The sequence below is a fragment of the Melopsittacus undulatus genome, chromosome 5, assembly GCF_012275295.1.
Source record: "Melopsittacus undulatus isolate bMelUnd1 chromosome 5, bMelUnd1.mat.Z, whole genome shotgun sequence".
NCBI lineage: Eukaryota > Metazoa > Chordata > Aves > Psittaciformes > Psittaculidae > Melopsittacus > Melopsittacus undulatus.
Genome location: NC_047531.1, coordinates 19496992 through 19513982, shown reverse-complemented (window position 1 = coordinate 19513982; position 16991 = coordinate 19496992). Strand labels below are relative to the sequence as shown.

The window sequence follows — 16991 nt, the reverse complement described above, 5'->3', positions numbered from 1 at the left end:
AAACCTCACTAATCTTACAGGGAGGTTTGTCTTGAAATACACAGATTCTGTTTTGCTAATTGCATCTTTCTAATGTATCCTTATTCCAAGGTATCTGATGGTCAGGAGAGTGCACCGCCTACACCTGCACCCACCTCAGGAATTGTGGGTGCATTAATGGAAGTTATGCAGAAAAGGAGCAAAGCCATTCATTCTTCAGGTGAGCCTGTGAATTTTTTGGCCTCAGAGTGTCAGCTTTTCAAGAGCTAACACTTCTGTTCAATGTAAAAAAAGTGCTGGGAAAAGAGCATGGATGTCAGCATATTGTAGGCAGACCCCTAATGTTAAGTTCGGTGATTACATTGTGCTACTTTGAATTACTGGTGTATAGTAGTTTGCAGTAATTATGAATTTAAAGTGATTAATTAAGGCTAATATTCTTGTGAAGATTCTTATTTTAACTGACATATTTTTATCTACTACATGTCTGATGAAATAAGTTGTCAAAGTATGTTTGGAAGGAAGGTTTTTCCCTTCTGTTTCTAGAAACAAAGCTCTTGAAGATTCGTTTCTCAAAACCGTGCCTTCAAGTGGGCTTTGGATGCCACCTACTGGATAACCGGAGTTACTCGACTAGTCCCATTCTAGTACTGAATCAACTTTTCACACTTCAGTGCTTGGGAAAAATAAGGCTGGAAGAGGATTTGCATTTCTCAAATACCAGCTTGTAATAAATGCAGTTTAGTAACTGCAGTGCAGCTGTTGGGTTACATCTCTTCTGTTTAGCCTTTGATACATTTTTCTTCCAGATCTTACCTTGATACCAAATCTGCACTTGCGGTCTGCAGACTATTTGACTAAATACAATATAGATTGTTGATTTGCTGCCCTGTTTAGTAATCTTCAAATTTGGTACTTTACGTAAACTAAATACCACGAGTATGCTAAATACAGCCTTCTTAGGGAAGGAAGTGCTCTTGCCCAACAAATAACTAGCTTATTTTTAACAGGCTACAATTTTAAAATTATGATACATGTAAAAAGAGGGGAAGGCTGAATAAAATTAACCACAAACATTGATGTTGTGATGTGCATTACGTACCTTAGAATACTCCAGTAGCCACACAGTCTTTATTTTAGCTCGCGATTTTTTTCTCATCTGTTCGTACAGTAAACAGAAATCCCATTACATAGTAAACCTGGGGAAGCAGTTCTGACATTTCAGAAGTTAATATGTCCTTGAAGTTTAAAACCCAGTCATGAACAAGCTGGCTCTCACATTTTCTAAGAAAGAGTAATAAGTAGAAAGTGTTAAATGAGAACTTCTCGTTCTTTTTGTCATAGCAGAAGGCGAGATATATTTTTCCTACATGGAGAGAGGAGTGAGAAAGGAAACAAATTACATTTAACTTCCAGCCAGCATCTGTCTAAACCAAATGTCATGTCTAGCAATCTTAAAATAGACTATTACCAAATGTATTGTCATGATGACCTTGAACTGATTGTTCTGTTTTCAGAATGATGACCTTGAACTGATTGTTCTGTTTTCAGAAAGTTGTGGGAGAAATCGATAACACTTTCGTCATGTTAATTCTGTGTGTGCAAGTGACTTGCTTTTTCTTGTCTTACAGATGAAGATGAGGATGAAGATGAAGAAGAAGACTTTGAGGACGATGATGAATGGGATGATTGATCATATATTATTATATATATATTTTTTAAGGTGAATGATATACTAAACACTACTTTCTGTCTATGGATTCTGTAAAATTATCATGTAAATGTTCTACCAATTTGCTGTATATTTTTGTTGCCTTTTGCTTTTTTATTAATCTGTGCAATACCTCATTTAATCTGTAAAGGTTTGTCATAATCCTCTACAAAGCTACTCCCTGTTAATGTGTGCAAGTTTACACCTGGATGATCATGTACATGTGAATACTTTCCATCAATAAGGGAGTTTAAATGTAATATGTGAGACTGACAAAAACCTTAATGTAATTTAGTTATAATGCAAGAAGGAAAACACTATTTTCATACCCTACTTTTTCTGTATCTAAATTTTCTTATTAAAACCTAGTATAGCACTATGTTCTTTAAGTGATGCAGCTCTTAGTTTATTTAGCCCCTTCACTTCAAATACAGTGCTACATGAATGTTGAGGCTGGTTTATACTATTGCATGGTTTCAAATACATCACAACATTTAGTTCAAACCTTAGCAGTATGCTTGACATAAAACATGATCACCACAGAAATGCACAGCTAGTTGTGAAGATTAGTTTGCCCTAACTGTAGCAATACTGACTGCTACTGAACAGCAGAAGTAATTAAATCCTTCAATTAGGGAGCTCTCTATCTGAAGTTACAGGGTGGCTTTTTACGTTGTAATAGTTGTAAAGGCATCTTTGATGCAAGCAAGTTCAGTCTTTTTTTTTCTCTCCTTCCCAGCTCTTACTTCCAGAATGAAGAAGTGTAAATTACCGGGGGCTATACTGGAGGCTGGCAGTTGCTACAGTTCGATTTATTTTTAAAACCAATTTTACATGGTTTTCAGGCTGAAGGGCTTCGTTTAATGCTTGCTTCAATAATGTTTAATTACTTTAAAAATTTGTAGGACATTGGTGTACTAATAAACTTAAGTGGTATTACTTTGCAGTCTTTGCGTTATGGTACACAACAACTGCTGAAACACCAATCCTACATCCATAAGGTTGGAAAGCCATTAACTCAGAATATATACTTTGAATAAGTACTGAACTTTATGGCAATATTCTGTCTTCGTATGTTGGCTTTAAGACCAGGGGTTGTGACGAAGATCAAGAACCCGAATCACAAGAATAATATTTGAATAAGTGGACGGAAAGTGGGATTCTCATTTCACAGCTTGCACATTTATATAAATTGTACTTCGTAGTGCAGTAAACTTTGGCATATCTGCCTATTACAAAATATTAATCTATGCTATGTGGGTATTTAATATCTGCAGCATTAATACTGTACTTACTGTAATTTTCAGGTAGAAAATTGTTCTAAAAACCACATTATCTGACACAGAATATTTAGTTAAGTCAGTCATACTTGGAGCGTAGTTAATGCGTAGTGTCCTGGGTCTTTGACTGTAGTCAGGGTATCAAACTAAATTTAAGTTATCAGAATTGTATTGACTGAAACCCAGTGTTGACCTGATCTTGACAGGCTGGACCTGCATGATACGGCTTGGATTTCTAACCCAGTTATAACCTAGTCTTTAGCGAATTAATTTAGTCATATGAGAAGAAAGGAAAGTTGCTGAAAAGTAGTGGGAGAGGTAAGGTCGTAGTTAAATTATTCAGGGGATGCTGACTTCCTTCCAAGAGTAATTTAAGCACATAACTTCAGGAAAAAAATTTCCAAGTGGTCTCACTTTCTTGCAGTAACTTTTGCATTGCCTTCTGCTGCTGGAAACACTTCCTACTAGCTTTGCTGCTGTAATGGCGTGAGCGTTGGATTTAAGTGCAAGTGCAGCCTGGGGTAGCTAATGGCAGTGGAGTTAAGAACTCGTGTATAGGGAAAATATTTGTATGGCTTTCATATAACTTCTGGCACTGCTCCCTTATCTTTATTGCATATAGGGCATTTTAAAATTAAGCAGATGAGGCCTAGAGGTTTTCCTAACATGTTACTTACTAGTTATGTTTAGTTCTTATGTTCCCACAATTGGAGTTTCTGTAATACAGTTAATAATTAAGCATCACAGTTCATTAATCAATTTTCTGTTCCAGGTTTTGGGAGCTCTGAAGTTACATTATTGAATAAAACTTTTATTTGTAGATACTGGCCAAAGAAAGCTTTTGGTTTTTCTATTTCTCTTTTCTTCATGCAAAAAGTACATTCACATTCTGTGGTGTCCAGGTTAATATTTACTTTAAAGTAGTGTTTGTACATGATAAATTTCAGGCATAAAGACTGCAATGGCAGTTAAGTTACTCATAACTGCATGCTTCAGCACTCCGCCACTTGCACTATGAGCAGAAGATAGCATTTCATGATACTGGTGCATTGTTGCTAAACATTGTAATGAAGGCCTCTTATATATTCTGGTTAAATGACTGTCCAGATAGCCTTAGCAATTAACAAACTAGCATGAGGCTTTTGTATCAACACTCTGTGTGCATAGACAATATTGGCTAGCCACTTGTACGTATGAAATCCGTAAGAACTTCTCAATCATTCAGTTTTCCATTTATCAAACTGAAATTTTTAGTATGTGAATTTTTGAAATGTACAGTGAATAGGATGTTGCACTGGTGGCAATTCATCATGGAGCATAATAAAATTAATTTGACCCAACTAGCGTAAAACTGTGTGGTTTTTAAGTGCTAATTGTGGCACAGCTTTTGAAGTAGATCTGCATATCGATTACACACTTTAAAAGTAACTTTGGTCCCCTCGCCAAGTTCACAAAGCAGTAAATAGTTGCTCTCTAGTCACAGTAGTTTTGGTGTCTCTGGAAAGTTGGATTGTGCTGCTGGTGAGTAAACACAATGAGTAAGAATGTGACACTGTGTCTGGCCTCCTAGCAGATCTCATGGCTGCTCAGCAGCTTCTCTGGAAACAGCTCCTGCTGCAGGCAAGTGCAGTAATCCAGCAGCATTTCAAGGTCAGACAAACATGGCTTCATCAGTAAACACTCCAGAAGGAGTATTCAATAGTTAACTCTTGTCAATGAATGTGCTAAATTACAAGGTTTTTACTCTGTCTTGCATGGAGTAGTGTTTGAGCTCACGGCACTTCAGCAGTCTGCCTTCCTTCTCCAAAGCGCCTTAAGAGTCCAGCATTTCAGGTTTTTATCTGGTGTAGGCTTTTCTTTGAAGTTGAGTACTTCTCTGATTTATTTTTTTTTCAGGCCTTCAGTGCAAGGCAGAGTTGGAATTGTCACTTGCAGGATGTGCTGAGGTATATAATATTTCCACTTACTAAACAGAAACTTAAAATATGCATTTAAAAGGAGGGGTTTCTTCCTATTTCTTTTCTTTGACTGGTTATTTTCCCAAGTAAGACATACATAAAGAGGAGAAAGGAGAGGAGAGAGCCTTTTGGTTTAAGGCTGTTACCAATCCACTGCAGCAGCCTTTATCTAATCGTTAGAGAAATTCCTGGTCTAATTAAAGTTCCTGAAGCTTAAGTACAGTGATAAGCAGCTTTATTTATAGAAAAGTGAAACTGGTTTAGGGAAGCTTAGAAGATACTAAGCCTCTGTCTCTCAAAGGACCCGTGTTACCCTCTAGCACTGCAGTGAGGATTCCGGTTGCTATGTATTTGTTTACTGCCTGGAGTTTTCTTGTGAGTGAGAATTTGGAAAGGATGGGGTAGCGTGAACTAGAACGTGAGCTATGGGAGTTTAATATCCACATTTAAACCCACTTGTCAGTGACACCAGCTGGACACTTCAGTCTTTGAACGTTTGAGGATGTTTATGTAGTTGTAGAGGAGACTTGTATTTTTAATCACCAAACTGCTATGACATATCTGCTATTTTGTGCTTGAAAAAATAAACCATTAATTGTTTGAAATTGTGGATTTGAAAGCAATGCAGAAATACATTGAGAAGTAGAATCACTTTATGAATGTTCAAAAATAGGTAATGAATTATTTTCTGCTAATTTTGTGCTGAATTTTGCAGTATTTGCAGAGTAATCTGCTAAAATGAGCTAGAATAGTAACATGTCAGCTATTAGATTTTTTTCTCTAACATAGTTTTGGGTGATACCTGCAGGACTTACCCATCTATACACAGTTTAATACACTCCTGAAATTGTGAAGCTTCATATTTACATTTGTTGTGGGTTTTATCTGTTACTACTAGCAAACATATGTAAAGGCCTTTTGCTAGTGCTCTAAAGAGGTTTTGGAACCTCTTTGGAGTGAAATTCTTGACCCATTACTTCATGTGTGTGTTTTGTCCCTCCCTCAAGCTTGATCGTCTTTTCTGAGTTTTGCCACTCAAGCAGTATGAATTTTAGACTCATACTTAAGGATTAGATTAAGGGAGGTAATGTTTGCTGAGGAGAAAAAAAAGTCAAGCTTTGAAAACAGCAAGTTTGGAAACAACCATCACCAGGGTTATATTTTTGTCTGTGCCACCTGGGGGACACAATACGATCTGGAGTTTAAAGCTGAAGAAATACGATAGTGCTTATATCGTATGTCAGACACAAAGTATTTGCTTAAATGACATTGGCAAGCACACAAAATTGGGAATTGGCTCTTCTGGTTGTTGATGCCAAAAACCAGGCAACTGCTGGAACAGTTGAGCTGGATTTGGAGCCCTTTGGTAGATGGGGTTTTCTCAGCTCATCAGGGTACAAGGAATACGGAATGACAAACTGTTGAGAAAGATGAATACAGGAGGTATCCTCACAGACATATTTGAATAAGGCACATTACATTGCTAACCTGCTCCTTAGCCAGACAACCCATCACATGGGGGCTACCCCTCATGGAGAAAAGAGCTCAAAAACCTACCATATGTTCCGTATGAATTATCCCAATTCTAAGGCAAGCTATCAGGTAAAGCAGAATTCTTATCCAACTAGGAAAAAAGGAAAACTACAGACAAGATGTCTGTGCAGAAGGCACAGCCCTGCCAATTTTGGTGCCAAAATGGAGATAAATACATACCAAGAGTGTTCAGAGAGTTTAAAAAACCCTAATCTAATTACATGTCTGCAAAAGGACCAATAGAGTTCAGTAAAGCAAGACAAGGAGGAGAAAAACTATTACATCATTCTGTAATGTTTAAAGGATCCCTTTTGTGCTATAACAGCCTTCTTGCTTCCTTAAAGGAGCTATGTGACTCCTGCAAAACTAATGTCCTACACAGCTAACTGAAGTGTCTCTTTCTCACAGATACATTGCCATATTTCGTGTGGTAATCATCTCAAGGGCATCTCATGGCACTACTCTATGCCATTCTGGTCTTTTTCTGGGACAATGTCTTACTCTGGGACAGCTCTCCAAACCTCTTGATAAAAATACAGTTAGCACAATTGCCTAACAAATACTATCAACGGCCTGCAGAATGCAGCTGCTATGAAACACGTGAGCCATTTCAAAGTGAACAGGGGCTGTACTAATATGGATTCCTATTTGGGGATAAATCTTACCTACACACTTAGCTGAGGAATACTTGGAGGTATTAAATGACCAATAGAGAAAGCTTTGGGCTGATTGTCCTAATAATGAGCAACATGAGAGGTGGGTGGCTGGGCAAAGGATAGCTGTAGTGATGCATTCTTCCAGGAGTCATCCCAACAGAGATAACTGATGGCACAGAAAAGAAGAAAAAGCTGGAATCTTTCTTTGCTGCTGGGCATGTGGCCTGGCTCATTGTGTGGCTGTGGACCTCGGGACATCAGCGGGCCTGGGCAGCGACCAGCCTGAATTCCTTTGCAAGTGTGATACAATGTGAGATCATTACAGATCTTCGTGGTTCCTGACTTTCCCATAAAACTAGATTGTACATGGTTCCTTATTGTCCTTCCTATGCCATTTTCAGCACTAACCTGCAGTCCATTCTTCAGATGTCCCCTCTCTGCATGGATAGAACTGGTACCTTCTAGCAGACAGTAAAAACTCAAACCATCCTGTCCTCCTGTGTAGTGGTGTAACAATCTCAAAATCTCAAATTACAATCTCAGAAGTAATGCATATACATATAGACCATGGTACTGCAGTCCAGACATGTGCTGCTTAAAGTAGTTTTAGATGCCATTTTACTTGTTAAAATGTAGTTGCTTCAATTCTCAGAACAAAACTATCAGGTGACACTGCTTTATTTCTGCTAGGCCTGGTTTTCAGAATTAACAGCCACTTTTAAGCTCTCAAAAACAAAACCAAAACTTGAATCGTGTCTGTAAAGCAGAGTTAATCCAAGCAGTTTGATTATCTGTGTGTGCAAGTATTGGGTCATACTCTAGTGTTGCCTTAAACCTGTGCTTTTGAATATTTCCTGGGTGACCCAAACACTGCAAACCCAGCCACAGCATGCAGTTCCCCTTGGATTTAGTTCTAATAAACTAAGTCAAAGACAGGAGTTTTAGGACTTAAAGTTCCAGAGCAGTTGTTAATCCCCAATTTATGAGGCACATTTCATAGAATTGTAGGGTCAGCTAGGTTGGAAAAGACTTTTAGGATCATCAGGTCCAACCTTTACCCCAGGACTGCCAAGTCCACCAATAAACCTTGTCAGTGAGGGCCTCATCTAAGTGCTTTTTTAACACTTCTGAGGACGGTGACTACCACTTCATTTGGAAGCCTGTTCCAATGCCATTACCTATCGTTTGTTACCTGGGAGAAGAGACCAACCCTTGCCTCACTAACCTATTGGGTAGATGTAGAGAGTGATAAGGTCCTGTCCTGAGCCTTCTCTTCTCCAGACTAAACAACCCCAGTTCCCTCAGCCATTCCTCATCACACTTGTGCTCCAGACCCTTCACCAGCTTTGTTGCCCTTTTCTGTTACCAGCACCAGCTCCTCAATATCTTTCTTGTAGTGAGGGGCCCAGAACTGAGCACAGGATTGAACACCAGATTTGCAGCACACCCTCCCATAGCAGTATTTCACCGTGATTGATGGTGTCAGAAGCTTAACTGATCCTGGACAGGGAGTCCTCTCTGGGGCAAGCCACCTGAGCCCTGGTGCGTGATCACTGCAGGCAGTGTTTGTAGGAGCAGCAGCAGCTATGTGCAGCCCTATCGTATGGCTGCTCAGCTCTGCCTGCATCAGACTTCACACCTTTCTCCCTGAAGTTGTAAAGAACATTAGTTTCACGGGTGTAAGTCATTATCAGATCACCAGAATTGGTGCCCCTTCTGGACCCCTGCGGGTCTGCAAGGCCAAAAGGTGCTGCAGTGCTGCTGCCATGCTTTTGGAAATCTCAGGGCCATGGAAGATTTCAAGTGCAGGAGGCATTCTGTTTATGGCCTAGATTTACTGCAGCCCTGCGTGTGCTAGCTCCTGTGGTTTCGTCTTACTGCCTTGTCTATCTCTATCATCTCTGTTTGAAAGGGGCCATCCTGTTTCCATCAGGGTGCACATTAAAGCTCTGACTTTGTTTGAGGAAAGGCAGCCAATCGCTTTGAAGCGTGTGATAATGTGTTTCTGCAGGATGCCAGTCACACTCTTACATCCCCAGCCTCTCGGATCATCACAGGACATTAGGAGAAACTGTGACTAGACACAGCTGCAATCAGATTGATTTACTTTCCTCATTGTATTTCTTCTTTACTATTTGCGCTTGATAAATTCAACAGGCACAGGGTGAAACGTGTCAGCTCTTCCAGCTGAACATCATGATCCATGTTTTCTTAAAGCTGGTAGGTTTGACATGTATTCTGAGGTCCTAACGAAGATTTTGTTAATCTTTCTGCATAATTTGCAGTGAACAGCTGCACAGTTGACTTAGAGACACAGAGGTCTTCCAGGAAACACAAAGGCAAGTGTAGCTCTTTAAATGTGACCTCCTGGTTTATTACTATAAAGACAGTTGGGTTCTAATTTAGCAGCATAAAGTCTGCAGTGTTAAAGAAGGAAAAAAGAAGCAATAACTTTGTCTCTCCTGTTGCTAATTTGGCTGCTAATTTCTGCCCAGTTCAACTTCTTAAGGTGTTGCTGAACAGAAGCTCACAGATGTACTAACCCCGAAGTTTTTATTCAGTTTAAATGCTGGTTATTCTCTGGACACGTGTGCCAGCATTTTGTCCAGGACCTCTAAGCATTTTCCTAACACTAATCAGATAGGACTGCAAGAGGTTCTGTAAAGGGTTCGGGCAGTCAAATGTTACTCCACAAGCTGTAAATGGGGGAGGCTCCTTTCACCAAGGCTTTTTCAGAGCTTTGTGATAAAGGTACATGCTCTACCCAGTGCTCCTGATTTCCAGCAGCATTACATTTTATCTAGTCACAAAACCTTCCCACCAAGCTGTATTGAGAACTACTAAACCGGAGTGAAGCTATGGTATGGACTCAGTCAAACTGTTGTGATGGTCTGGAAATAGATGGTAAGGGAGCTCAGCAACAGCAAACACAGTGGTGGTGCTTAACTAGCAATAGTTTCAAGCTTAGAGAAGAGTATGTGTTTAATTGGTGTGATACTTCAACCACAGGTTTGGTAAGGAATAGTGCTATTAGTCTGTAGAGGGCAAGCTCCTATAGGGTTAGTTTTTGCAATGTTCATTGAGCAGCTCTCATGTACCATAGCTAATGGCTGGGGACACACAGTATGAGATTGTCTCTGCATTTATTCACTGTTTCCCCTTACATGTATGCTATCTCAGAGAAGCATACAGAATAGAAGCTTACACTGCAGATGGGAGCATCTGAAGCAATCTGCACAGTATGTACGATCAAGACCCCCAGCTTTCTCTCTCTGGGGCACGTGAGGGTTTGGCAGAGCTCATAGGGCAGAAACAAAGACTGGAATTACAGGCTTGAGAAGGGATTTGTTATGCTATCTGAGGCAGTGCCCCATCACACTGAAACACATCAATCTTCATGAGAATATATCAAGAGATCCACAAGTTCATATTACAGTTTTGGCAATTCTTGCAAGCTGGTAAATCATCTGACCTTTGTAACAGGGTCAGTTCTTTCACTGACCAGAGCCTGGGGCTGCATAAAGGATATCATAGCCCTATGGTGCTGAAGATACATTTGAAATACAAATCAGGCTGATTCTGCATGCTGCATTATCTATCAGATTCCTATGATAGAGAATTTTTAATACCAGAACAAACTTGCTTTCTCCTCTAGGTTGCAATTACTTACTTTATGTGTGGTGCAGGTGATTATGTTGCTGGTTTCCAATAAAACCTGTAAAAAGGATTTTTAGAATACCGAAAAGCAGCAAATCAATACTAAAAGTGCTTTGTGGATTTTTTGCTTTTAGAGCCATTAATGCTTTAAATGCATTAATTTAGATTCATAGTGGAAGTTTCATTTTTATATTTATCTACCAGAGAAAACTCCCATTTATGATTACCACATCTCTAACCACCAGGATGGGACCCTCTACCTGAAACACATTCAGGGATTTAAAAGCCTGTGTGGTGTCTGCTAGGAAATGCATTTTTCATCAGCAGCGAGACATAAGATGAAAAGATGCCATATTCTTTGTTCTGGTTCAGAGCCAGTGGGAAGGAAAAAGCAGCTTGATGGAGCTTTGTTTCAGACTGTCTTAATGGTTTAGGCTTGGCTCTTCCTTACCTCTTGTACTTACATCTCCCATGATCTAAGCAATGCCAGATGAGGATTAAAGGGTAAAGAAAAGGTTGCAGGGTGTCTTTTGACATGACAACACGAAGCCTAGCACAGAGACATGTGAGGGGAGGGTTGACATTGATGAGAACACCCTGAGCCCAAGCTGATAACGCTTGGGTCACAGTGAGTATGTCTCTGAGAGAGTTATTAAACAGACAGTGTCCCAGAGCAAACATGGAAAAAAGCAAGCCTCTTCCATGCAGAACACTGAGGTGAAGGGAAGACACAGCAGGACAGAATAGGGGGCATGCTTCCCCCATAATTCTGTGTGCAGTCTGATCGCTGGCAGCACCGTGCCCACCTCCTTCTCACAGCACAGTGATCCCACAGACCACTTGGTGGAAGAGCAAATCAGGGGTATAGCATCCTTACTTCCTCAGCCATCGTTATGCAGCCTCCCTCTGTGCTGCAGTCTGAGCCCTGCTCACCAGCAGCCATGTAGATATCATGCACAGAATTCTGCCACTGGTTAGCTCAGTGTTTGTATTTTGAATCATTACAGACATCTGGTGTAAAAGGCAGGAGGCTGGAGCAGAGCTACAGCTTCAACAGCATTTCCAGACTGAATTCCTTGTTCCACTTAGAAGCTGACTACAATAAATTATGCAGCTCCTTATCTGCCGTCAGGCCATTCCCAGCTGATTTCAGTTCAATCAGATGTGCTGCTTTTAAAGTAAGATGTTCTGTGTCAGAAATAACACACTCAAGTCCATTGTTTGCTTTTACACATGGCAATGGCCCCTGAGACCCCCCATGGCCTCACAGCATCGTCTCCAGCTGGCAGAAAGACCAGAACAAGGTAGACACATTCATTCTTTCTCCTTTGCACAAAGACCATGGCAGCTCTCCTAGCCCCAGCAAGGGGACTGAGTGGCCCTGCAGAGGCTTGGTGAAGAACTGAATGATTTCACCATTAGCCCCAGAAAGAGATGAAACCTCCAGACTTCTTCATGAAAAGGATGAGAGACAGAGACATCCTGAGCCTGCCCAAGAGATGCATTAACCTTGAACTTCACATGAAAAGTATTCTGTAACAAAGATACAGACAAAATGAACTTCTCTGGAGAGCAATGTTCCACTTGGAGAGGGGGAAACATCAGCTTGCAAAGAGGCTGATCTGGAAAGCAGGTGCTTAAACATTCATTGAAATATGACAGAGTGAAGTTCAGGTCTTTGTTTCAAGCAGTCTCAGGCATGTGATTCCCACCACAACAGCAGCACTTGAGACTCAGAGGCTCGGGCTGCTTCTCTAACTCCAATGAGAAATTCTACCCTGGAAGTGATGCACTGACACCATCCCTGATGAAAGAACCTCCTCTGCACCACTGTATCCCAGGCCGCGCTAACTGGAGCCATCACAATTCCAAGACAGTATCAGAACCCTGACAGGCAAAGCAAGTGATGGGAGCACATTTGGGTCATGCAGCCCCCTAAACGTGATGATGATCCCGTATTCTCAGGTACTGAACAGCATACCTCCTCTGGTGGAAATACAGCTGAGGACTGAGGAGCCGCACACTGCTGAGTGCTTCAGGATTATCCATGCTGTTGGTGGGATCACAAGTTGTTAACAGGTGTAACGAGTTGTGGGCCCTATCAGCTTTTGGACAGATGGCTGTCAGAGGGCCCATACCCTTAGCACTGAACAGGTCTGGTCACCCTGCATTTAATTACACACCTAGTGAGAGGCCTAATGAACCAAACCAGAAGTCTTCCTTTTGTTTAGCTGGTTTTCTTTTCCTTATCCTTTTTTTTTTGTTTTGTGCTGGTTTACCTCCCTGAGCTCAGCGATTGCAGGTTTGGTACATGAGAGGGAACAGCGATGCCCAGACAAGCAGGCATGAACAGGACACAGGAACCACAGCAGTGCTCTGCAAAATTCTCCTGGAACAGCTCTGACTGGTGTTGCAGCTAAAATCCAACTGGTTTAGGGTATTTGGAGTGATTGGATCTCACAGATACTATTTTTGGTCACTCTAAACCATAGCAGAACCTGAAAAGTTTAGCTCATGACTGGCTGGATGGAAGAGATGAGCCTGACATGAGACGTCAGAAGCTGTGTAGCAGGGGCTAGTGACAGACTCTACCCTGTGTGCTAAACCAGGATGAAAGGCAGGAATGTTTGTCCTGTGTGAGTGCTGCCTGTGCAGTCACATGCCTGGATGGATGCAATACAGGCAGAGACTGTGTGTCCCTGCCTGCCCCATACAATCACGACTAACGTGCCACAGTCAGGGAAGGCTTGGTAGGGAGGAAAACAAAGAGCCGAGTTTGTTGGAAGGGTTCAAGAGCACAGGAAACATGAGCACAGCTGCCTTCCACCTTGTTTGTGGAACATAGCAACACGTGCATGTATGGATGATTTAAAGAGCAGTAAGCTGAGACCAAGAGAAAGAGGTGACCCTGCTTTGTGTACACACAGGTGCTTCCTGCAGGTGCCTTGGAAATTCACTGCTTTAACTGTAGCTCACTGATAGCCCTTGAGAACCTCCATGTTAATATAAAGCTCAGGCTCCAAATGTTTCTCAGAAAGAGCCCTGGAAAGAAACCCAGGAAATATTTAGCCCTTTATGGGGGCATTGACCAAATGCTCTTGGCAGAAAGGCATAACAGAGTGCAGAAGGAACCAATTTCTTACCTATGGAGCTGAAACTTCAGGCATCTCCAATGCAAGAAAATCAGTCTGGTGGATAGAGGTTATACTTAGTTAGTCTGGAGAAAATGTCTCTCAGGTCACTCCTGGGAAACAGCCCCAAATCATTCTCCTCAGGGTGCAGAAGCATTTCTGACTGTCCTTTAAGTTCCCCACATGCCTGTTTCTTAGGTGACTAATGACAGGAATGGCACGTCTTCCTTTCACAGCATTCTTGCACGGCCAATGTCCCTGTTCTCATGGCTTGTTTCATCTCACTTGCAAAATTCCCTGCACCGGGTCATGGGCTGCTTCTCTGACTGCTTAGAAACACACTGACATCTGTCACAGCCACCTCTATTCAGCCAGGCAAAACACTCCTGTTTGTCAACAAAAACAACACAATACATAAATAAATTAAAACAATAACCATAATGAACCTAATAGCTCTTGATATCTGAGGAATTTGGAGCACACTTGAGCCTATGTGAACATAGCCTTGCAGTATTGTGAGGCAGAGCATTACTGGTGTCTCTAGGGCAAAGAAGCAGCAAAAGAAAAGAAGCAGTATACCCCAGAGTACAGAAGTAGCAGAGGCACAGCCCAGGGTATAACCCTCAGACTTAGTTTGAGGATACGTGTTCTGGTTCTTACCAGAAACTCCCTGAGAGCAATATCTCAAGGAAAGAGAAGCGCCTTTCCCTGTGTCACAGTTCTGTAGGAAATAACCCTTTTCTTGCAATAAAAAGGCTTCATAAAATCTGTATTCATTCGAAGCTGAGGATAGTCAAATGTTACATGTAGCAATAAACACACCTGAGTGTGCTGAGTAGCAGCTCTTAAATATGAATCCTCTGTGCTTCCAAGAGCAAGAGCACTGTCAGATAAAGTAAAATGAGCAAAATACAGCAAAAATCACAGTCCTGTTCAGAAACTTCATTTGGAAGTGCCTAAACACAGGCAGGGCTGATGCTTTGTAAGTCTGAAAAGGAAAGTATCTCACACTACTCGCATAAAACCAGCCACTCCAAATCACCAGGTGCTTCTAAAGATCTTCTCAGTGCTGCAGGCACATGGTATTTTCTGAACAAGGCTTTATCTCCTCATTACAGGTTTTCTCCTCGTGACTGCGGCACAATGATCACCATCCTATTCAAGAGCTTGAAAATCCAAATGAAGCCACTGCACCGCAGGCCAGAGTAAACTGGTGCTGTAACTTTAGAGGAATTAATCTAAAACCGAATTCTGTCTGAAGTGCAGGGCTTTAGAAACAGAGATCTGTCAGACCAGGACAGTGGATGGACAGCACTGGGCTTGTAAGTCAGATTCTGCTCTGACATTCAAGTATTTGGTTTCTGTTGGTAGCAAGCATGGATGGTGTTAAGGCAGCATCTAGGGGATGGCTTTGGCTTCCATGTGACAGTCTTTTCCTAAAGTTGCATCTGACCTGCATGGATTTGAAATTAAAGCATCTTACTACAAACTGTAGGAGATTCCTACAACTTTCAGTACTACTCCAACCTGCAGATCCTGTGGAGTTATCACATCTAAGAGCATTAATATAACAATGGCCTCTGTGCTACCAGTTTCAGGCTTCTGCGGCTGAAAGCACTGTACCATGCTATCTTTTTCATAAGCTTCTTGCATTCTTTTCACAGTAAGTTGGTGAATTTGGTCACTCCTTTTTAATAGGAACACTGTTCCTAGAGCCTTCTTGTTCTAAGAGTTAAGAAATTCATTCTGATCTCTGATCCAAATGCAGTCATGCACAGCTTATGTCCTTTTTTCCCCTTACTGCTAGCAGTGTCCTATAGCTCCTTCCCTTCCACAGTATTTATAGACATGAGCTGAAATCCTTTTGAGCCTTTGTTTGGTTAGCCTGATCCCACCACCTGTTCTCATCTCTCTCATGGGACACCCTCTCCAGTTCCCCAATTTTCCTAGCCTTTTTCTGCCCTTCTTCTGATTCAAAACAGTTTTTCCTGGCTGTCAGTTACTGTGTACACAGCTCCCAAACACTGTTGCACTTGGTCCTGCACTGGGAAGGGTTCTTGGAGCTACCTCTCCCCTTACATCCAGGCACTGCAGGTACCCCCTTCATGGCAAACTCATGGTAGTTATGCATCACTTCCTGAACAACCTACAGACAAAGTCCCCTACTTTGGCTGTGGAGGTGCTCTGCCTTAATCATTGCTTCCATAGCCCTGATAAATTCCTGAGGAAACCGAGTGTTGGTGTGGAAGCCTTGAGTGCCCACAGCTTCTCTTCAGTTGTGCAGGCAAGGGACAGACCTGGGCCACCACCTCCTGCTCCCCTCCCATGCCCCAGCACATCCAGCCTACCACCACACCATGCTAGGACTGTGCTGCACCAGGTCCCCATGCCTTCCAGCAGCACAAACAGTCTCCAGAAGGGATGGGGGTTTGCCTGGCAGGAGCCTCATCAGCCACTTGCCCTGGGTGGTGGGAAGGAAGCAGGTCTGCAGGGCTGTCCGACCAGCACTAATACCCCCAGTGGCAGAGCAATGTGGGCCACTGGCCAGGGCGTCCAACAGGGGACTCTGCAGGAGGCAGGGAACTTCCAGGAGATGTGGAAATAAAATCTCTTGGACTTGTACAAGCTCCTTTTCTTTCTCTAAGCTCAGACACTTTACCAGGTGATAAGGCACAAACTAAACAGCCAAATACTGCAATTACATGTAACAGTCAAGCTCTAATACTTCTGGAGCTTCAGTAGATCAGTTCTTTTCTATCACATTAAGCACCATGGGTGACCACATGGATGCACATTATGGGAAGGAGCCAGAGCACAAAGCCGCAGCGGAGGCTCTGGACTACCTGGAGCATGGGGCTCCGACCACCACACAAGGCTGCAGCCTTTGCCCGGCGCAGCTGGATCGTCACCGGAGTATTCCCACAGCAGCACATGGGGCAGAGTGGCTGTGGGGCAGTGGGAAGGACCCCTGTCAGTCTCAGACACAGTGTGCAGCTCAGTACAGAGCCCTCCCATCCTGGCCTCCATCCTGAATCTGGGGGAACACAGGAGAGGTTTGTCTCAGTGCAAACAGGGAGGCAGGCTTT

At 42.2% G+C, this 16991-nt stretch overlaps 1 protein-coding gene across 3 annotated transcripts in view; it reads left to right on the top strand.

Annotated features, from left to right (window-relative positions):
* The window catches only part of WASL (WASP like actin nucleation promoting factor), a 49050-nt gene extending 44740 nt beyond the window's left edge, over positions 1-4310 (top strand). For 2 of the 3 annotated variants that reach the window (XM_005146092.2, XM_031046325.2), the window contains exons 10-11: positions 91-199; positions 1611-4310. In XM_005146092.2, the coding sequence (XP_005146149.1) occupies positions 91-199; positions 1611-1672 (171 nt within the window). In that variant the 3' untranslated portion in view covers positions 1673-4310. The remainder of the gene's footprint in view (positions 1-90; positions 200-1610) is intronic. The other variant, XM_005146093.3, reaches the window with a different exon arrangement.
* Positions 4311-16991: the final 12681 nt, after the last annotated feature.